This window comes from Dendropsophus ebraccatus, chromosome 1 (genome assembly GCF_027789765.1).
Source record: "Dendropsophus ebraccatus isolate aDenEbr1 chromosome 1, aDenEbr1.pat, whole genome shotgun sequence".
In the NCBI taxonomy this organism is placed as follows: Eukaryota; Metazoa; Chordata; class Amphibia; order Anura; family Hylidae; genus Dendropsophus; species Dendropsophus ebraccatus.
In genome coordinates, this window is record NC_091454.1 from 215442551 (window position 1) to 215466161 (window position 23611).

A 23611-nucleotide genomic window follows, 5' to 3' on the forward strand; every position below is an offset into this window, starting at 1 on the left:
GCTCTTTCCTGCGGCTCCGTAGAGAATGAATGGACCCATGGCTTCATTTATACCAAAGGAGGCGGGTCGCCAATAGAGAGATTCCCGGGGAGGTTGGAGGTTTAACCCCTCATGATCTCATACTTGTCCCCTATCCACAAGTACTTTTAATCAAAAAACCTCTTAAGGATAGCTTCACACACACCGTATTTCAGCAGATTTTCTGCTGCGGATCTGATCTAAATAACTGAACACAGCATCAAATCTGCACCTGCAGATCTGCTGCTGATCCGGTGTGTGAAGGCACCCTATATCTTACCGTCAATTTAACACTGCCAAAGAACTTGTTACTGCTGTTTGCAGAAACTTTGTTCGCAGCTAAAGTGAATTTCTTCTGGGGAAAGTCTTGGACTGTGATGTCCGCATTAATCGCAGAGCCGTGCCCATCGACTATAATTGTCTCTTCACTGTCCACACGTAGAACATTGGGCGTTATCAGGTTGCATCTAGTAAAAGAAAAATACATAGAAAGGAACAAAAATCAGTATTTGAAATCTACCACTGAATATTATATCAGTTCTGTGCCCACAAAAATAATAAATTGGGTTGTTCAGGATTACAAAAATGGGTCTATTTTTATTGCTTTAGAAGCATTTTGCCACGTTTTTCATGGGCTTTGTCTGGTTTTATATCTGAGCCTGTAATTATAAACATCTTCTTGATGAGGGTTGAGGTTAATTGTTTTCAAGTGCTTAAAGTGACACTGTCACCCTCTTTTTTGCATTCTGACCTCTACACAGGTGTAATGGGTAAATTTTGCAGTTTTCATACCTTATTTTATATCAGATGTCAGGGAGCTTGTTCAAGTAAAAAGTCATCTTTTATCCACTGCAGATTGTGCTAAGTGGGTCTAGGTTGACCCATACCAATGGGTGCCGAGGGGCGGGACCTATGTGCGATGATGTCATGGAGGGGTGGGCGGGGCTAAGTGGCGCTGTTGCTGTGAAGCGCTGCCCACTTTGCACAATCTGCAGTTAATAAAAGATCACTTTTTACTTGAACAAGCACCATGACGTATGATATAAAATAAGGTATGAAAACTGCTAAATTTACCCTTTACACCTGGGTAGAGAAGTCAGAATGCAAAAAAAAAAAGGGTGACCGTGTCACTTTAGGAGTTAAAAGTTCTTGTAAGTAACACTTTTCACAACTTTTTTTTTGTAATTAGAATAATAGATAGTAAGGTTGGAGGTTTTCTTCAGTGCACAGTATGTCTTATGTATGCATGACGGAGCAGGAGTACTAGTAGAGAAGGTAGAGAAGGATCTGGGTGTACTCATAGATAATAGACTACAGAAGATGTCTCTACCATGAGAACAGTAACTCTGTGGAACAGTCACATCAGGAGCTGGTCACCACAAAAACAATTTAGTAACCTAAATTCGGACAACTTCTCTCCAATGTCCATATGCATCAGAAAATAAATATATCTCCTACAACAAAAATTATACTAGACAGTCACATTTATTGTCACATATAGAAAAAAGAATATATATTTAAAAACATATTAAAAACAAGGAGGCATGAAAATAATACAGTACATGCATTGGATGGCTTACAAGGCAGATGAGATAATATATAGGCTATGTTCACACTACGTAAGCTTCCGGCCGTAGTGCGCTCCGTGAATATGCGGCCGGAAACTTACATAGTTAGCGTACAATGCAAAGTATACGATCCCGGCAGCAAAGTTCACACTTCGTACGAATGTACGCCGGGATCGCATACGGCGCCGTAAGAAATTAACCAGACCACTGTTTCTAGCCGGAAGGCTTCTAACTTACGCCCGTAGCATATCCCACGAATCTGTACGAAGTGGTGATTGCTTAATTTTTCCACTCTTCTATGCCGATCCAAAAGGTTCTGTGGAGTGTCCGGGGCTAGGCGAAGATTTCCAAGTAAAAGACCGCTGTCAGATCGCTTCGTAGGGGGCTCGGGAAGCGTAAGTAGACTACGGGCGTACGTTCGCAATGCATACGCATTGCGTACACATTGCGTACGCGTCCGTCCGCACATCGAATATTCGCACGCCCGTTGTTTCAGCCGCACATGTACGGGGCCGTACGAAATGCGTACGGATTCGTGCGTAGTGTAAACATAGCCATACTCTGTATAGCAATTAAATTGATGATATGTCACTCAATCCCAGGAGGTACCAAGGTGTTTGACAAAGCTTGTTTAGCGAAACGCAGCGTTGGGTGAGTGGTCTTACCAGGCAGAATATACTTTTGTTACCAGAGGTCTAAGTATACTTTTTTGCACTATTTTCTTATACTAGTTTTTCTTTTTGATTATATTCCTTTGTACACTTTTGCATTGGTATTTCTTTGTATTTTTGCACTTGCAGCTCCCTCTTTTGTACATATACCTATGTACAAAAGATCTAAGCACCTTAGGAATATATTGTTTTCCTAGATTTATACACCTTGGTACCTCCTGGGATTGAGTGACATATCATCAATTTAATTGCTATACAGAGTATATATTATCTCATCTGCCTTGTAAGCCATCCGATGCATGTACTGTATTATTTTCATGCCTCCTTGTTTTTAATATGTTTTTAAATATATATTCTTTTTTCTATATGTGACAATAAAGTATGGATTTGATTCATTGATTTGGGTGTACTGTCTAGCATCATTTTTGTTGTAGGAGATATATCACCACAAAAAAAGTAGAGGGCTTCAAAACAGGTTGAGTTCACAAAGTATTTTGGTCCATATTGCAACCAAAACCAGGAGCGGATTGTAAACACAGAAAGGCTATGTTCACACACTGTTGAAATTTAGTGGATGGCCGCCATTTATTGACAAATAATTGGCCTTATTTCATAACAGTGGCCAATGTTTTAAAATAACGCCAATTATTTGCAAATAAATGACGGCCATCCACTAAATTTCAACAGTTTGTGAACATAGGGGGGCATTTATTAAGTCCAGCGTTTTTTACGCCGGACTTAAAAATGCCCCCGCAGCTCCGGCGGTACGGGGATTTATGTAGAGGCGGACTGCCTCTACATAAATCCCGTGCGCGCCGGTGCGCACCGCCGAAAACCTACGCCAGCTGAGGACTGGAGTAGGTTTTCGGCGTACATTTGGGCGGAACGGATGGTAAATCGCGCGGACTCCGTTATGCCCACTTTCCACCCCCTGGCGTACTCGGCGGAAAGTGCCGATTTGCGAATATTTTATTTGCAAATCGGCCATTTGCGAATAAAAAAATACGCAAATTGCCACTTTCCGCTGAAAATCATCCGTTCGCCGGATGATACATGTGGCCCATAGTCTTTCTGAGTTTTCAATCCACTCCTGGTTTTGGTTGCAATATGAGGACTAAAATACTGAGTAAAAATACTGTGTGTGAACATAGCCTAAGACGTTAGTGCAAATGTGAAAATATAGAATTTATCCATCATCCATTTCCCTTCCCTTTATCCATCCCCTCCCTTGGTTATTCTTGATGGACATGTCTTTTTTTTAACCCTACTATGTAAGAATTGAAATGTATACTACCTATGTTGTGTTGTATCTATGCCTACCTGTCAGATCTGAATGTCCTCCCATATCCACATACATACATACTGTATCAGCATTTTCTATTTTGAGGTTTAGGCAGAAATTTACAGTTATACTATATATGTGCAAACTCTAGATATATGGGGTCAAGTTATACTCACGGTTGCTGTGCGTAGGTCCCAATGAGTCCATATAGTAGAATGAGACACAGAGCTCTGCACCCCATGATTCCTCCTGGAGTATGTGCTATCCTGGAGACATGGAGGGGTTATATAGGTATTTAGCCTGCGCTCCTGCACCCTGACCCCAGCAGTCTCTGTAATAAGTAATAGAACTGATACAATTACAGGAAATACAGGATCACAGCCAGCGCTGCTGGTAAATCATACGGCTCCAAAACAGACAATTTCACAATTCAGAACAGTGAATGGAAGTAAATTGTACACTATATAGAGTGAATAAATGGAGTCATCAAGAAAGTAAGGAGAAAAAATTAAGTTTGGTTGTCCACCATTCTCAAGATGGTATACATGGGTCTGGCACAGGCAGGGACCCTGCACCTCACCAAACTGAGCTGCGCCTCACAGTATGAAAAGGGCTGTTCTAAGGGACAGGCAAAGGTAACATTGTGTTCCACAGTGGAACGCAAATGGAGGGAAAAGTAGGAGCGAAACAACCCCACACCAGAGTTGGACATAGCTTAACATCTTATATTGCTGAATTGCCCTAGATTGCCAACATTAGAGCATACTATTGAGCGAAAACTACAGAACCATGATTATGGACCAGACTGTCCAAAACTTGTTGGTGTTTTAAAAACATGAAAATACAGGTTTAAGATTGTTGCAAGAGCTGGAGAGAATTCCTTTCAGTCTTTTTCCTGTAATGATAAAGGTGTCACAGTGAAATCACTGCATTGTCAATGAGTTAAGAATACACAATTATTTTGAGATATTCAGAGTCATAATTATAGGGAGTGTAGAGACAGCAGTCCCATCTGAGCCCTGGAATTTGACTAGGGCCATGACATTTTATAGGAAGACATCAGTATTATAAATGGTGGGGAAGGTGAGGGCCTTGTTACTAGAGATGAGCGAGTAGTGCAATATTCGAGAATTCGAATCGAATAGGCACCGAGATTCGACTATTTGAACGAATATTCAATCCCATTATAGTCTATGGGAAAAAAATTAGCGGCACTTGGAAATCCAAATTCGACCACTTGGAGGTCACCAAGTCCGGAATGACACAGGGACATTAGGGGGAGCATGCCTGGGTGCACCCAACACCCCAAAATCGCTGTATAATGCCACTCTCCGCAGTTGAGAAGGAAAAATATTTGTGAACGCTTTACAAACGTTTACGGCAATGTTCACACATTTCGTTCGTATTTCTTGTGCATCATGCTGTACGAACGTAACTGGAAGAGTATGTATGACGTGCCTTTTTCTGGGCTACTGGAACAATATGCATCACGTGCCTTTTATTGGACTACTGGAACAGTATGTATAACGCGCCCTTAGTGGTTTACTGGAACAGTATATATCAGGTGCCCTTAGTGGGTTACTGGAACAGTATATATCAGGTGCCCTTACTGGGCTACTGGAACAATATGTATAACGTGCCCTTAGTGGGCTAAACCAGGGACACTATGAGTTACTTATACACACAGGGTGCTGGAATGAATACACCTGCTGATGCTGCTGCTGCTGTTATCATCTATTTCTTAGCACTGAGAAGTACTTTGGATTCAGAGATGACTTTTTCGCTGGATATTAGCCCTGAAAAGGACTTTTGGGTTCTGTAGTAAGCCTGCCTGACCAAAACACTACTAAAACCCATCTCTCCCTGCTGCAAGATCTTTCCCTGACTAGGTTGAAAGCGCATCTGCGGTCGAGAGGCGGGAGCCAAGTATTTAAGATTCGAGGTCATGTGGTTCGTTCAGCCATCCAATGAGGGAAGACGCCGTTTTGGCGCTGCGTGCGTACTCCCAGGATCCCTCACGGCCTCCCTGCATGGAGATTGGATTAAAAAAAGCGGCAAGTGTGATGGGAGGGCTTTCGAATGTTTCCCGCGTATTCGTCACACTACTCGATTGAATTTGAATCTTTCGAATACCATAATATTTGATTGAATATCATCTTGATCAAATCGTATTCGCTCATCTCTACTTGTTACGAATGTGACACTGGGCCTAGGTAGCTTCAAGTTGTTCTTAGTTTTATTATCTCACCAGACATACAGTACTGCACAAGGCCCTGTACTCTTTATGTAAAAAAAAAGACACATTTGGTCAGCTCTCCTAGAACACATTCACACTAGGCAGGAGCGCCTTGCTATGGCTGAAGTTGCAAACACACAAAAACACAGAAAAATGCAACAGCTCACCGCAATGGCAAGATACAGACCCAGTACAGACATGAAAATAGTTAAAAGCAGCCCCCCCAACTGCCAAAAAAACTTGCACAAAAATAATGAGGCTCTTGGTTACCACTTGAAAATGGTGTAAACTACCCCACCACGTTACGGTGGCCTCATACCGGGGCAGTCCTACACTGTACTATGGCCTCTCCATGGCATGAAATACGCCTATGCTCTGGGCATGCAAGATCAGCCTAATACCGGCAAAAGTAATTACACCATCTGGGTGGGATAGGTGGAGTGCACGACCAAGTAGAGACAGCCTTTCCCTTATCTGGAATACAGAAAAAAAGACAAATTTGGTCAGCTCTCCTAGAACACCATTCACGCTAGGCAGGAGCACGTTGCTATGGCTGAAATTGCAAACACACAAAAACGCAGAAAAATGCAACAGCTCACCGGAAAGATACAGACATGAAAATAGTTAAAAGCAGCCCCCTCAACTGCCAAAAAAAAACTTCCACAAAAATAATGAGGCTCTTGGTTACCACATGTACTCTTAATGTGGAACAGATCCTGGAACATCGGCCCAAGGCTAGAACATCAAGGCGTCAAGATTACCCAAGGAGATTGAGCAAGGTTCATCAGGGTACTTCGGCTTCAATTGCAACTTAACCAACACACTGGGCATAGTCCCGGTTAGCTGAAGGATTTTGTGAAGACAACTTGTAGAGTGCTGGTCACAGCAGATGTAGACAGGTAGAGTCCCTTTTAGTGGTAGTTGCCCCTGTTAGGTTTTAGCAGGCCATACTTGCTGGCAGGAACTTGTACGAGAAAAGTCTAAAGGCAGTCCTTAGCAGCTTGGGGCATGTGGCCACAGGGGCCAGGCCCTAGAGGAAACTCTCTTTCTGGAACAGCAGTAGCAGTCAAATCATGAACTAACCAACTGAGTGAGACCCAGAACCGAACACCACCCCATACTTAAGGGCTACGGCTGGGCTAATGCCCTATTGGTGGGGGAGAGCTTGTGGTAATGCAACATCCCATAGGTTGGTATCTCCTAGAACAAGCCTCTGATAGGCTGAGGGAGTGGGATGTAACTAGCAATCAATCTCTTACAAGCATATGTAACACAACACATAAACCCCCACAGAGTTTAATGTGCTGGCAGAAATATAGGACAATACTCATTAGTGGCATCTTGTCGCCAAACGGTAATAGTGCAGCTGTGGTAAGGAGGAGTAGAATAACCCATTTCAAAATACCTTGAATGCCAACTGAACTAAAGGAGAACCCAGCAGTGTCACGTGAGTTCCCGGACACTGCAGTTATGCTCCCCAAGGCTAGTAGGATTATGTTTCATTGCTCCCTTAGCATTCCCAATGGCCAGACATGTTCTTGGTAATTTTAGAAAGAATATCTTACATTCATAAGGGCACCTAACAGATAAACTAAACAAATCAAATGCAAACATTGACTTTCCATTCAAAAGTAAAGGGCCTATTCCACCGGTCGTTTAGAGGAGCAAACGAGCGCTCTCAGTGCTCGTTTGCTCCTCGTTCCTCGCTCGCTGCGGGGGAGCTGCTCGGAGGATCGCTGATCGTCCGGGCAGCCCATAGGATATAGCAGCGTCTGCTGCCGATGCTCCTATTCAACGGAGCGACGGCAGCAGATCGCTGCTATATCAGTCGCTTGTTTTTCAACATGTTGAAAAACAAGCGACTGCAACCATCAGCCGACATGAACGATGTCGGCTGATCGTTGCACTCTATTCCACGGGACGATTATCATCCGTAGCAGCCGATATCGGCCGGATACAGACGATAATCGTTCCGTGGAATTGTTTGTGTTGGCACCAAATTAAGACAGGGACAAAGATCACAATAAAGAAGGGGTTAACGAGAACTGGAGGGACTCATCACAATAACAAATGATGAAGTGCTGACTGATTACATAGTTACATAGTTAATACGGTTGAAAAAAGACACATGTCCATCAAGTTCAACCAAGGAGGGGATGAATACAGGGAAGGGGGAGGGGTGATAGGTTCTATACATATGCATTTATATTATTTTGCTCTAAGAACTTGTCTAGGCCGGTTTTGAAGTCCTCTACTGTTGTTGCTGTGACCAGATCCTGTGGTAGACTGTTCCACAGATTCACAGTTCTCATGGTAAAGAAGGCTTGTTGCCTCCGGAGATTGAACCTTTTTTTCTCCAGGCGGAGGCAGTGCCCTCTTGTCCTTTGAGGGGGTTTTACCTGGAACATCTTTTCCCCATATTTCTTGTAGGGGCCATTTATATATTTAAATAAGTTAATCAGATCTTTTTCTAAAAAAAAAACCCAAACCCCAAAACTATAAATACACACGAGAAAGGCAAGATCTTCTGTTAGAAAAAATACGGGAGATAAGGAATTACAAGGTGTAGATGTCACCAACAGTCAAGTAGGTGTGAAAACAAGCGGACAGTGAGCCCTGACTGGTACCACCCACTGACCTTACCTACTTGCCTCAAGACAGTCCTATGTGACTTTGGGCAACCACGGAGGCGATCCTTACACTGCTATGCTAAAGTGCGAACACAAAACGGAGACAAACACAATATAACAAGTAAACAATCCGGGTCGGTAACGGTGGACAGGCAAAGAATGGTCAAGGACAGGCAAAGAGGTCCGGGCAGGCAGCAGAGAGGTCAGGTGAAGGAACAGGCAAAGGGTCAGGAACAAACAGCACAGGAATCACAAGGAACGCTACGCTTAGCCTAGCAAGAATTAATAGCCAGCGACTTGCTGCTTGCTATGCTCAGTATTTATGAGGACCAGGAGCCTGGTCCAGATCCCCATTGGACCGGCGCTCAGATCCACAAAGATGTGGATCTCCCCAATATCCCTAGGGGCATATTACTAATGGAGAAGGCCTGTTAACTGTACATGAACAATTGTGTCTAGAATAGATGATACCTTGGACAATGGTCAGATTGGATTTCTTTTGAATCGCCTTGAGATAATATTGTCTAAAAGTTATTTTAGATTTGAGGATTATTATCTACAGACGCAGGGGACTTCAATGGAGTCCCCTGTGGCCTTAAGTTTTGCTAACGTGTTTATGGCCAAATATGAAGATGATTTTGTTTTTTCTCATGAATTAAGCCAATATGTAAAACTGTGGGTCCGTTTTGTGGACGATGTCTTAATTCTATGCACGGGGACTCGTACACAGATGGAGACATACAGTATGTGCAATATCTCAACACATGTCATTCTCTGATAGAGTTTTCTTTGGAGTGTCAAGAAAGATCTCTACACTATTTAGATGTTGAAGTGTGTAAAAATGGAATCCACTACAGTTTACAGTAAGGAAACAGATCGGAATAATTTGTTAATGAGGGATAGCTGCCATGCCCCGTCTATGTTCAAAGGGATCCCCAAAAGTCAGTTTGTAAGAGCACGTAGAATTTATAGTGAGGAAGATGCGTACCAATGGGTAAGACTAAAATGGTAGAAAAATTTGTAACAAGGGTATATGATCGTAAACAGGTGGAAAAAGTAGGAGAAGAGGTAGGAAAGACATCTAGAAAGGAAATATGAAAAAAGAAAAATGAGAAGAAAAAGAGGGAGGATACTCCACTATTTATGAATACATATGATGGTAATGCAAAGTTAGTAAGAAGGGGGGTTAACAAATATTGGGGCATGTTAAAAAGTGATCCTAAATTAGGTCAAGTGTTTAAAAACTCCCCGCGTTTTGTATATAGAAAAGGTAAATCTATTGGTAACCAATTAGTGAGAGTAGATGTGAAGAAAAAAACTAAAATGAGACAGCAATTTTTAAGAGCAAAGTTGGGGACTTTTGTATATCTGTCATGTAGTAATTGTCATTCTATAATTAAGGGTGACACAGTGTCGCATCCTATAAAGGGCAATAAGATAAAAGTGAAAGGTTGGTTTTCATGCAATTCACACCAGGTCACTTATTTTTTAAATTGTCCATGCGGTAAAGCGTATGTAGGACAAACCTCTAGATCGGCGAAAATCCAGATTAACGAACATAAAACCTCGATGAGAAATTATGCTAAAAAAATGAGAAAAGAATAAGCTTGGAGAACCAGGAGTGGCAAAACATTTTTTTGAGAGTGGACATGGAGTCAGCAAATTAAAATGGATGGTACTGGAGCAGATAGAGAGAGATGATTCAGAACAAGTAAGGGCTAAATTACTCAGAAGAGAAGTCTTCTGGATTCAATGTCACTTAGCCCCAATGGGATGAACGAGATGTGTAATTTTTAATGTATTCCTGTAAATGTATATTATTCCTCAAGTCAAGTTTCTACTGACAAAGTAACAATAAAAAAAATGCAACAATATAATATGTTAAAAAGTACATGTAATTATGAGATAATGATATGTTACTATTTGTTCTGTTTTTAGTAAACAAGTATAGCGAGAATAGAGATACTATTTATGGTGGTGGGAATATGCACTGCGGCATGCGTTAGGAAGGGAGCACTGCCTCCTGAAACGTCCATCCAGCTGCGTGATTGCACGCCTTACCAGCCCTTCGGTTGTGCTAATGGAGGATCGTGATCTCCTGGAGGAGTAAAGCAATATCCCCAGCCACTAGAATTCCGCCGATTGAGCACTTTGGGTAATATTTTTTGTATTTTTGTATGGATTTTATACCTATTTTTGTGAAATACTGCAAAAAGGAAAAAGTTAAAAAAGTTTACTTAAGGAAATTGCCTGTTCAGTGTGGTGATATATTGTTGAAGAGTGGAGCCTCTGTTTACACCTACTAATCTACCCAGGTGCACTCAGCTACGTTGTGCTTAAAGGTGCTTGGGATAACCCTGATTGTTGTATCTTTAAGATGCTAACAATTGAGCTCTATCTTTATCATTAGCCCAATGGAAAGCTTCTCTCACAAGCTCCCTGGGGTAGGCTCAGAATAATAATTTGTTCTCTAGCTCTTGGTCCCAAATGTGGAACTTCTCAACATTATGAACTCCGAGCATTTGTCTTTAGGGTATAGCCTTTTTGAAAAGGAGGCTGTCAGGAACTTACCTTTCCGGGCTCCAGCGACATCTGTCTCCAGCTCGGCTCAGGCGGCTGGCTCAGGAGCGTGCCGTCGCTCCGCCCGCCGGAGCCGAGTGACGTCACGGATACCCGACGGCTTCCCTGACAACCAAGGATGCCGTGGTCACGTGACTGCCGGACGGCACTCAGCTGAGCAGCTTCAATGCAGGCTGAGTGACGGATCGCTCTGCCACTCAGCCTGCAGTGCTGCAGCTGAATTATGTCTTGATTCAGGAGGCCGGACCAATCAGCCTTTGGTCCGGGCTCCTGATCCAGTAGAATAGCAAGTCAAAGCCAGCCTCTAATCGCTGGCTATTAGGTTCATTCTGATCCCAGCTCCCCTTGTCCTATTCCTGCGAACCCCATCCTAATTCCTTTCTGCCTTACTTACTCGTGTTCTGACCTCCGCCTGACTTTTGACTATCCCTTGTGCCCACTGTCTCTGTCCTGTCTGTGCTTGCCAGTCCTGACAGAATAGCCAGCCCATACCGCCATTTGCCTCATGGACAACCAGACAGCCATGACTAATATTGTGGGCCAAATGCAGCGACTCAACACGATGGTTCAGGAGCTCGCTGTAAGGGTCCAGGAACAGGAGACGGCACCCCGACAGCTTACGGTGACCTCCCCCACACCTCCTGAGCCGCCTGTTCAGCTTCCTGATAAGTTCTCAGGGGACAGGAGAAATTCCGTGCCTTCAGGGAGGGATGCAAATTGTATTTTAAGTTGCGTCCTCGCTCCTCAGGAGATGAGGCTCAGAAGGTAGGCATCATCATGTTTCTTCTCCAAGGGCCACCACAGGAGTGGGCATTTTCCCTATCACCTGACTCCCCTGACCTACAGAACCCTCGACCAGTTCTTTTCAGCTTTAGGTCTACTGTACGATGACCCAGACTGTGCAGCTAACGCTGAACGTCAGCTGACCGGGTTGACACAGGGCCGACATCCAGTGGAGGAGTACTGCTCGTAGTTCCGGCAGTGGAGCGGTCTCTCCACGTAGAACGATTCGGCCCTCCGATATCAGTTTCGGGTGGGGCTTTGTGACAGATTGAAGGATATGTTGGTGGCATATCCTACTCCTGACTCGCTTGAGGACAGTATGACTCTAGCTATCAGAGTTGACTGGTGACTCTGGGACCGACAGAGAGAGAAGGGTACCCCTGACCACCCTAGAACCTCCCTGTCACAGTTCTCACACCCCAAACCTTCCCTCCCTGTCCTACCATCACCCGAAGTGCCTATGCAGGTGGATGTCACCGATGCTAAAGCCCGACGTGCCCATCACCTGCAAAATAACTTATGTTTTTATTGCGGAAGGACAGGACACCAAGTTCGGCATTGCCCTTCCAGACCGGGTCCATCGCTGGAAAACTCCAGCGCCTGAGAGTTTATCGAGGGGGTCTCTCAGGCGCACAGGTAACCTTCAAAAATAAGTTATTGTTGCCGATTTCCCTGACTGTGGGCGGTAAAAGTATTAATGGGTATGCTCAGATTGATTCTGGTTCTTCAGCTAATTTTGTGAATCCCATGTTTTTCTCTGGTTTGGAGGTATGTCCTCTGCTGCTCCAGCGTCCTGTAAATGTCACTGGAGCAGATTCTGCCTCCTTTGCCCAAGGGGAACGTGCGATATGTGACCCCCTGTCTGGAGGTCAAAGTGGGCGCTATCCATGTTGAAAGGCTTGAGTTTCTGCTTATGCATAATTTGTCGTCGGATGTGATACTGGGGTTGCCCTGGCTGGAAACACACAACCCAGTCTTTGACTGGTCCAGCAGGGAACTGGTACGGTGGGGGTCTGGATGTGCTTCCCACTGTATTGCTGTGTCTCTCATGCAATGCTTCTCGGGGGAGTGGGAGATTCTGGAGTTTTTATTTGATTATGCTGATGTCTTCGATGAGAAGACGGTGGAAGGGTTGCCACCCCATAGACCGTATGACTGCGCCATCGATTTAGTTCCCGGTGTCAAATACCCTCGAGGTCGCATATTTAACCTATCCTGCCCTGAGAGAGAAGCCATGCGGGAATACATTAAGGACAGTTTGCGTAAAGGCCACATATTCCCGTCCTCTTCTCCCATGGGGGCATAAAATTACTGTAAAGAATCAACACCCGCTGCCACTAATCCCCAATCTGTTCAACCAAATTGTGGGCGCCAATTAGTTTTCCAAGGTGGACCTGCGGGGGGGCATACAATTTAATTCGCATCAGGGAGGGTGACGAGTGGAAGACCGCATTTAATACTCCAGAGGGCCACTTCGAATATCTAGTCATGCCCTTTGGGTTATGTAATGCTCCGGCGGTCTTCCAATATTTTGTTAATGACATTTTTTGTGAGCACCTGGGACGTTTTCTTGTTGTGTATCTCAACGATATTTAAGTTTTTTCCTCAGATTGGTCTACTCATGTGACGCATGTTCGTACTGTGATGGAGCTTCTCAGAAAAAAACAGTCTTTGTGCCAAATTATCGAAGTGCCAATTCGGTATACAAGAGGTTTAGTTTTTGGGCTATAATATTACCCCTAATTCATTTAGTATGGATCCTATCAAGGTGGTGGCCATTGAAAATTGGGAGTGACCTAATAACCTGAAAGCTCTACAAAGGTTCTTAGGCTTCGCAAATTATTATAGGAAATTCATTAAGGGGTTTTCTATCATAGCCAAACCTCTTACGGATTTAACCAAAAAGGGGGCGGATCTGGTCCACAGAGGCTCTCCAGGCATTCGATACCCTCCGGCACTGTTTCTCAGGAGCTCCAGTATTGACTCAGCCAGATTTTGAGCGCCCGTTTATTGTTGAAGTAGACGCGTCTGAGGTGGGGGTGGGAGCAGTCTTGTCACAGGGATCGGACACACTTACCCATCTTCGGCCAGTTGCGTACTTCTCGAGGAAGTTCTCTCAAGCAGAACGCAACTATGATATTGGTAATCGAGAGCTGCTAGCCATCAAGATGGCATTTGATGAGTGGAGGCATTTACTAGAAGGTGCCATACATAAAATTACTGTGCTGACAGACCACAAAAATTTGGTTTATCTTGATACTGCCAAGCGTCTTCCTCCACGTCAGGCCCGGTGGGCCTTATTCTTCACTCGATTCGACTTCGAGATCACCTTTCGACCTGGTTCTCGTAATATCTGGGCTGACGCCCTCTCCCGCAGCTTTGAGTTTGAAGACACCTTCGAAAGCCCGGTCGATACGATCTTAAAACCGGCATTGTAGTATCTGTCCTGCAGCCCGACCTGGTGACTCTAGTCGCGCAGTCATAAGATCTGGCCCCCCATAACACTCCTGAAGCTCTCCTATTTGTACCGCCGAATCTTCGCCTCCGAGTTCTGGAGGAGATCCATAGTTCCGTCTTGGCGGGACATCCTGGTATTGCAGGTACCAAATACTTGCTCTCGCGTCATTTCTGGTGGCCAACCTTGGCCTGAGATGTTAAGTCATTTGTTGAAGCCTGTAAAAGTCTGTGCTAGGTCCAAGGTTCCCCGTAGGCCACCGGAGGGGCTGTTACACCCTCTGCCGGTCCCTACAAGACCTTGGACGCACTTATCTTATCGTTGGGTACAGGGCTTGTTACAGTACCTGGTCCACCGGAGGGGTTTTGGACCAGAGCAATGTACTTGGGTGGCGGTTAGGGACATACATGCTCCAAAGTTGATCCAACGATATCATGCCCAGAATCCATCTAAGCCCGGTCCAGTGGATAAGGGTCCTGAGGCTCATAAGAGGGGGGGGGGGGGGGTAATGTCAGGAACTTACCTTTCCAGGCTACAGCGATGTCTGTCTCCATCTCAGGAGCGTGCCGTCGCTCTGCCCACTGGAGCCGAGTGACGTCACGTAGACCGGATGGCGTCCATGACAACCAGGGATGCCGTGGTCACGTGACGGCCGGACTGTCGGACGGCTGAGCAGCTTCAATGCAGGCTGAGTGACGGATCGCTCTGGGACTCAGCCTGCAGTGCTGCAGCTGAATTGTGTCTGGATTCAGGAGGCCGAACCAATCAGCCTGTCAAAACCGGCCTCTAATCGCTGGCTATTAGGTTCATTCTGATCCCAGCTCCCCTTGTCCTATTCCTGCGAACCCTGTCCTAATTCCTTTCTGCCCGACTTACTCGTGTTCTGACCTCCGCCTGACTTTTGACTATCTCTTGTGTTACTGATTGTGTACTGCGTTGCCCGTGTGGTTTGACCCGGATTGTTTTACTATTCCATATTGTGTTTGTCCGTCTTGTTCTGTGTTTCACTTACGCAGCATAGGGAACAACTTCGTGGTTGTCCGTGACCGTTTAGGGTCGACCGAGGCAAGTAGGTTGGGTCAGTGGGTGGGTTCAGATCGAGGGCCCACTGTCTCTGTCCTATCTGTGCTTGCCAGTCCTGACAGAGGCGTGAATAGCAAGCGATTTCTATGTTATACATGGCCAAAGTGAGTCCTCCAAAGGCATTTTCTACACTTAAAAATCATGGTCCTCTTATCAATGAAGGAATCCCTTCGATATTCTCCTTGCTTTATGGTATAAACCGTTTGGCATGTTATAGTCGGATCAAGTAGGATTACCAGTCATCTTCATTTGTCTACATTAGGACATGTATTAGCATATGCAGTTCATGATTTAATAAGTAATATGAAGCCAATGGATAGGAAAAACTTTTATTAATGCATTAATTCCAAGCATATACAGAAATCTGGAAAAAATTTTTTTACTGGGATAATGTATTTATCCGATATGGGACTTCAGCTCATCTGTAAATTGGGCAAATTCTGGACGAGTGTGCTTAGGTTGCTGACATTCCAGGTGATTTGGCCGCATCTCAGTCCATGTGTCCTTGGTTATCATGTAGACCTACCTGATGGGGAACCAAATGGGTATAATAATCAGTCCCACACTATAATATCAGGGTAAAGTCATTAGGTTAGGATCTTTTATTTTTATCCATTTGTTTGTCCATTCAGTTCTTTGAGCAGCGCTGCATAAAGCAATACTAAGGAAACCGTTATTTCAAATTTTAGTTATGGAATGAAAATTTTATTTCAAATTCTTGGGTCTGATGGGTTAATGTGTCTCACTGGCAAAACCACCAATTCATAAAGTGATATATATGTTAGGAACCTACTTAACCAGGATCCAGCGCCATCCTCCGTGCTGGCTGAGGGGCCACCCCAGGCTGCTAAAGATCCAGCCCAGCAGCACTCGGCTTCTGGACCGTTCCTTGGCTGCCGTATGACATTACGGAGATCCGACGGTGTCCCTGGTTACCACGGGCCATGTCACCACACTAAGTACATTTGAAACAGCAGCTGTGCTGCTTCTGTATTAGGCTGACTGGCAGTTCTTCCTTCTGGACCGGATCTCTGGTCTCCTATAAAGTGTGTGCCTGTTCACATTCCCGTTGCCGGCTATAGAATCTTGTCTCTTGCCTGATTCCCCTTGCCTCTGTTGTTGTTTTTTGCTACCTGTTTTCTGCCTCGTACCCTGACTATTTTTGTTTGCCGTCTGCCCTGACCTTACCTTCAGACCTTTCACTTTACTATTGGATTTCGATTTTGTACCTTTGCTGCTTGACTGTTTTGGCCCAGATTCCTTATTTATTGTGTTATGTGCGTTTTGTTTTTCGTTTCATGTAGCCAGGCCAGGGACCGCTGCCATGTTGCCTGCTGCCACTTAGGGCAGATAGCGGCAAGTAGGCAGGGACAGTGGGCGGGGACTGAGCCTAGGGTCCACTGTCTGTGTCTCTCCTTCACCTTCTTACCTCACCATATATTTCATAAAACCAATTTATATAACTGTTACGGCCTGTGTTACCTTCTGCACAGCGGCACACCTCCTCTGTACAGATTTTGCGAAGAAATCTGCTGCCTTCCTCCATGTGGTAGAGTTTGGTGCAACGGTTTTCTGTTGGATTGAAAAAAATGCATGTAAGGTTTAAGCAAATGGGGTTACATAGTTATTAAGGGTAAAAAAAGAGACACTTCAACCAAGGGAAGGGATGGCTAAATAAATCCTAAATTGTTACATAGTTTGTAGGGTTATTTTATTGTAACAAACCTCCTTATGAATTGAAGGAAATCTAATAAAATGATGAACTTGAATTTCGCCAAAATTTTAAAAATTTTCAGGTTAGTTTTGGTAGAAACACAAAAAAATGGCAATGACAATAAGCGTACGTGGCAGTCTTGATGAGGATGGGTTACATGACTTTGGGGCGTTGGTAGGCAGACTATCCTATATAGACTTGCAGTTAGGCCTTTCCTATTGAAATACTATAGAGTAAGAGACAGACTTACATTCATGACATGGTACCTATTTGCAGTCAAAAACGGACAGGGAGCGGATGTGTTACACACAACAACCGCAGCTATTCCAACAACTGCTCAGATTTCATTTATTTCAGAATGAGCTGTGATTGGTTTCTGTCTGACCATTGTCTCCGATTGATATATTGGAAATTTAATAGCTATTGGTTTCTGTCTGACCATTGTCTCCGATTGATATATTGGAAATTTAATCGCTAAAGTAATAGCTAAAGTCAACCCTTTCACTTCCTGCAAAACCTAATCTAGAGCAGGTAGTGGTATACCTATATAGCAATTGCAGACACAGGCAAATTGCAACTGAACCCTGTGATTTCAAAATCACTTCTGTTTTTTTCAGTATCCGCTGCGGATCCAGTGTCAGTGCATCCCTATGAGAATACATACTCACTGTTGCGTTAACCACCCGGCGGCCGGAGCATACATCACCTCCTCCCCTCTCCGGCTTGCTTCGGGGGTTCCTGGCATCTGCTCGTCCCACTCAGCCAATCAGTGTGCTGCCCCGCCTCAGCCACTGATTGGCTGAGCGGGACATCCTGCCGAGAAGCCCCAAAGCAAGCCGGAGCGGGGAGGAGGTGATGTATGCTCCGGCCGACGGGGGTTTAACTTACATACTCGCAGAGGGATGTCAATCCCGCTGCGAGTATGTATTCTCATAGGCATGCACTAACACTGGATCCGCAGTGGATTTCACTGCGAATCCACAGCGTAAAATCCGCTGCAGATCCAGTGTGTGTTTAGCAGCTGTCTGAAGGTGACCTCACACATCCTTTTTGTAAAACTGAGAAAAGTTTCCCAAAAATGGATCCAGCTTTTCTCGGCAACCGCATGGGAGCGGCAAAGAGCAGCACAGACATCAAAGGCAGCAGGTTGAGAAACGACAGCCGAGCTAACAAAGCGATTTGCTTCATTTTTACTGTAAATTCGCTCATCTCTAGTTAAAGGAGAAGTCAAGTGAAAATTTTTATTAAAGTATTGTATTCTCCCCCAAAAGTTATACAAATCACCAATATACATTTATTACGGGAAATGCTTATAAAAATGCTTTTTTCCCTGCACTTACTACTGCATCAAGGCTTCACTTCCTGGATAACATGGTGATGTCACTTCTTGGACAAAATGGTGATGTCACTTCCTGGATAACATGGTGATGTCACTTCCTGGATAAAATGGTGATGTCACGACCCGACTCCCAGAGCTGTGTATGCTGTGGCTGCTGGAGAGGATGATGGCAGAGGGACACTGAGGGACACAGGGCACTGGAGGGACACTGAGTATCCCTCTGCCATCATCCTCCCCAGCAGCCACAGCCCCCACAACTCTGGGAGTCGGGTCGTGACATCACTATTTTATCCAGGAAGTGACATCACCATGTTATCCAGGAAGTGGCATCACCATGTTATCCAGGAAGTGACATCACAATGTTATCCAGGAAGTGACATCATCATGTTTATCCAGGAAGTGACATCACCATGTTATCCAGGAAGTGACACCACAATGTTATCCAGGAAGTGACATCACAATGTTATCCAGGAAGTGACATCATCATGTTATCCAGGAAGTGACATCACCATGTTATCCGGAAAGTGACATCACCATGTTATCCAGGAAGTGATATCACTAGGTTATCTAGGAAGTGACATCACCATGTTATCCAAGAAGTGAAGCCTTGATGCAGTAGTAAGTGCAGGGAAAACAACACTTTATAAGCATTTCCTGTAATAAGTGTATATTGCTGGTTTGTATAACTTTTTGGGGGCAATACAATATTTTTTGCCGGACTTCTCCAATCTAAAACTAAACAAAAGACCATAGATGTGCTCATCTCTAGTAACTAAGGAGTCTTGTTTTTTTCATGGCTTAGCTATACGTAGTAGATAAAGGGGTTATCCAAGATTAAAAAAAAAAAAGCACATATACTTCCTTGCAAAAACAGCACCACCCATGTCCTCAGGTTTTGTGTGTTATTACACTTGAGCTCTATTCACTTCAATGGTATTGAGTTTCAAAACCCCACACCCAAACTGAGAATATGAGAGGTGCTCTTTCTGTAAGAAAGCAGTCATGTTTTTCTAAGCCTTGACAACTCCTTGAAAGAGGTTATTTTGTCTAGGGTCTCACCTGGAGAGTAGTAGTGGTACACTGTGACGGAGCCCGGCTGGATAAGTCCTACATTAAAGTGCTGATGAAGATTGAATTTCACACAGTTTTCCTCCTTATGGGAAATCTAAGGTAACATAATAATGAATAAAACACAATCTAAAAATATATAAGGAAGTAAAATGCGGTTCAGGGAAGAAACAGAGCGCTGCACCTCACACCTATGGCTGATACTAGTGCCCCTAGGCTAAATAAAAAACACATAAGAATTTTGTGTATGAATTGATCAAGCCATACTGCCCCATGTACCTCGTGCCGGTATCTGATACACATGGGTCCCTACACTAAGTCCACACCGTGCCAGTCAGTGGCCACCAACCCCGCAGGCGTGCACAGCCAGGGAACGGGGGCCATGGGACGACCCTGCGACCCCCATGCCACAGGACCAGACCCAAAAACACCACACCAGAACCCGGCCAGCACCGCCGGCGGAGAAGGTCGCCCCCAAACAGCACAAGTCTGGATAAGGTATTGCGCTCACCATAGCTGCAGCAAACAGAATGGGAAAAAAACAGGAGGGATTAAAACCATGTGCACTCAGGTGTCTCCTGCTAATTGCGGTCATGTGGGTCTCACCAGGAGGAGTGCAAAAACACGGAGAAAAGAGAGAAGCAAAATGCGGTTCAGGGAAGAAACAGAGTGCTGCACCTCACACCTATGGCTGATACTAGTGCCCCTAGGCATGGGGGTCGCAGGGCCGTCCCATGGCCCCCGTTCCCTGGCTGTGCACGCCTGCGGGGTTGGTGGCCACTGACTGGCACGGTGTGGACTTAGTGTAGGGACCCATGTGTATCAGATACCGGCACGAGGTACATGGGGCAGTATGGCTTGATCAATTCATACACAAAATTCTGATGTGTTTTTTATTTAGCCAAGCGGCACTAGTATCAGCCATAGGTGTGAGGTGCAGCACTCTGTTTCTTCCCTGAACCGCATTTTGTTTCTCTCTTTTCTCCGTGTTTTGCACTCCTCCTGGTGAGACCCACATGACCGCAATTAGCAGGAGACACCTGAGTGCACATGGTTTTAATCCCTCCTGTTTTTTCCCATTCTGTTTGCTGCAGCTATGGTGAGTGCAATACCTTATCCAGACTTGTGCTGCTTGGGGGCGACCTTCTCCGCCGGCGGTGCTGGCCGGGTTCTGGTGTGGTGTTTTTGGGTCTGGTCCTGTGGCATGGGGGTCGCAGGGCCGTCCCATGGCCCCCGTTCCCTGGCTGTGCACGCCTGCGGGGTTGGTGGCCACTGACTGGCACGGTGTGGACTTAGTGTAGGGACCCATGTGTATCAGATACCGGCACGAGGTACATGGGGCAGTATGGCTTGATCAATTCATACACAAAATTCTGATGTGTTTTTTATTTAGCCAAGCGGCACTAGTATCAGCCATAGGTGTGAGGTGCAGCACTCTGTTTCTTCCCTGAACCGCATATATAAGGAAGTGGTTGATGTGGCGGACTACCAAAAGTAATTAGTTGAAAGTTTAAATATATTTGGAAATAACTTTTTCTCTAATGATCTATCTTCCCCCCCCCTCACAATGGGAACCAAAACATCCAAAAGCAAACTTTCTTGCTTGTTATGGGCAGAATACCCATAATAATGACATTGACCCCCCCTCCATACAAAAGATAGTTTAGAATACAAGATGGCTGTAATACTCAATATCTAATACCCTACTAGGGAATTTTGAACACTTACATCCAAATTTCCATAGGAAGTTAACCTGCTGGACTATCATTTTTGTTCAAGGAAAACTATCAGCAGGTTAGACAAATCTAGCCTGCTGATAGCTCCCTATAGCACCCAAGGCACAGGATGAAGGGAAGTCTCTTGCCTTCATCCTCGGCGCCATTTCCGCACACTTTGCAGTTTAATCTGGGTGTAGTAGGGCTGTTTGGAGCACTGGGGGTAAGGCTACCACCCCCAGAGCACCAGACTGCCCCTTCTAATAAGCAGCGGAGCAGGCTGGCCAGAGGTGGACTACATCAGTGCTCTGGGAGTGGTTGTCCTACCCCCAGTGCTCTAAAGGGCCTTACTATATGCAAAGTGCATGGAAACGGCGCTGAGGATGACTAAGGGGCCTATTCCACGGAGCGATGATCAGCCGATTATCGCTCCGTGGAATAGAAAGAACGATCAGCCGATGATCGTTTCATCGGCTGATCGTTCATTAAGGTTTAAACCTAAAATCATTGGTCGCCACCCGCGCATCGCTACGTGGAATAGCGGGCGCGGCGGGTGACCGACGATTTCACAAACATCATACTTTACCTGTCCAGGCTGCAGGTCTTCTCCTTCTCCCGATCCGCCGCTGCAGCAGCTTTCGGAGCAACCTGTCTGAGCTGACAGACCGCTCAGCCAATCACTGGCTGGGACCGCCGCGGCCAGTGATTGGCTGAGCGGTCTGTCAGTTCAGACAGGCCACTCCGTAGCTGCTGCGGCATGGGACCTGGAGAAGGAGAAGACCTGCAGCCTGGACAGGTAAAGTATGAAACAAGGGCTGCAAGGACATCGGTAACAATGTCCCTGCAGCCCTCGCTAAACAATTGTCGGGCCGTGGAATAGGCTACGAGCATACAGTATGTCTTAAAAATAGAATCTACAACCTTCCTCATCTGTGAATAGGTTGTCCCATAAAGGCAGCCCATGGTCATAAGACCTTATGAGGTTTAGGGAAGTCACAGAGGTGCTATCCACCTCCCAATATTCCCTATGAGTCAGGAAGGCAAAGCAGACAACGTCTTACCCGATCAATGTACAGAATCAAGGTGCTCTTATCATATGCGCCCTTGTTGATTTCAAAGCTGGAGATGGATCTGTCCACTGGTTTTTTAAGCTGTAAATAAAAGGGAAACGTTCACATTTTACAAATCTCTGAAACATCGTGTTAATATACCACTATACCAACATATATAACATGCAAACCAAATGGGCTCCAACTAAAAAAAAAAAAAAAGATCTTCATCAGGATCCAAGTCATGTTACTAAACTGCTATACTGGTCATCCATCAAACAAATTCTGGATTTACAGGCAAACAAGTGTAATTCCTATACAGCAGTCGATAGATGGATTGTAGTGAGGAACTACAGTATAGGAGGATTACTATTTTTATATCAAAATGTGGCTGAGTTGCCCCCAATGATACTCGCCTTATTGAGGTCATTTATATCTGGTACAAAACCAGTCATCATAGAAACTTCCAGGATGGACATGGTGGAATCATAATCCTTAAGAAATCTGCAAAAAAGGAGCATATTTTAGGTTTAGTCTATTGCAATTGACACTGTATAAGCCAATTACTGTATTCTGCTGACAGTCCATGGGGATAATGATACAACCCTCACAATCAACTAATAATTTTATCCATCAAAGATCCCTTATATCATTATAAAATATATATCAGCATCAACCAAAATATTTGTAAAATGAACACAAAGGGGGGACATTTATGAAGGTTGTGCCACTGGCGTACGCCAAGGAGAAAGAGCTGATTTACCCTTTTTTCCTGACGTACACCAGCTTTATCCCCTGTGTCACCTCCTCCAGCACCTGATTTACCATGATTTATACCTGCTTGCAGGCGTAACTTGTCGCAGAAAACTACACCTTCTCCTGAGGTGTAGGCGCAGGTCAGGCTGGTTTTACTAAAAGTCTTTTTTTTTAAGTTAAACATGACTTAGGTGACAATGGGCTACTTGAGGAAAGGGGGGCCTGTCCAGATCCTTCGGATCTTAATTTTGTGTGAGTGGTGATCAAACAGTACCTGCATCCATGGCTATGGTGATATGCCTTTTGCTGTCCATGGGTACCGAGTGACACAAATCCAGGATTGCAGGCCACACTTTTGGGTAAAGCTTGCTGTTTAAGAGACCCCTTAGGAATCCCTGCCTGTTGCAGCAGAGTTATCGGCTTTACCTGCTCTTATCTGGCTGCTGGCTCTTGTAGTACCTCCTGCAGACTTTGGCAGGGTTTCGGAAGAAGGCGAGGCCTGCTTCCCCACTAAATAAGGCTTTAGGGAGCTGGCAGATGATTGGAGAAGGATACCAGGAGACTATCTTTTTTACCTCTAGGATTAAAGGAATAGAGGAGGAATAATGGAGGGACAACTATGAGGCACCCAGGTCGGGGATAGGCTCTCAGTCAGCTTACAGAA

General features: G+C 44.9%; 1 protein-coding gene across 1 annotated transcript in view; it reads right to left on the reverse strand.

The window, feature by feature from the left end:
* LOC138784335 (complement C3-like) overlaps positions 1-23611 on the reverse strand; it is a 110382-nt gene that overhangs the window by 23611 nt on the left and 63160 nt on the right. The window contains 3 exon segments of the mRNA XM_069959861.1: positions 19419-19524; positions 22204-22293; positions 22608-22695. Coding sequence (XP_069815962.1) covers positions 19419-19524; positions 22204-22293; positions 22608-22695 — 284 coding nt within the window.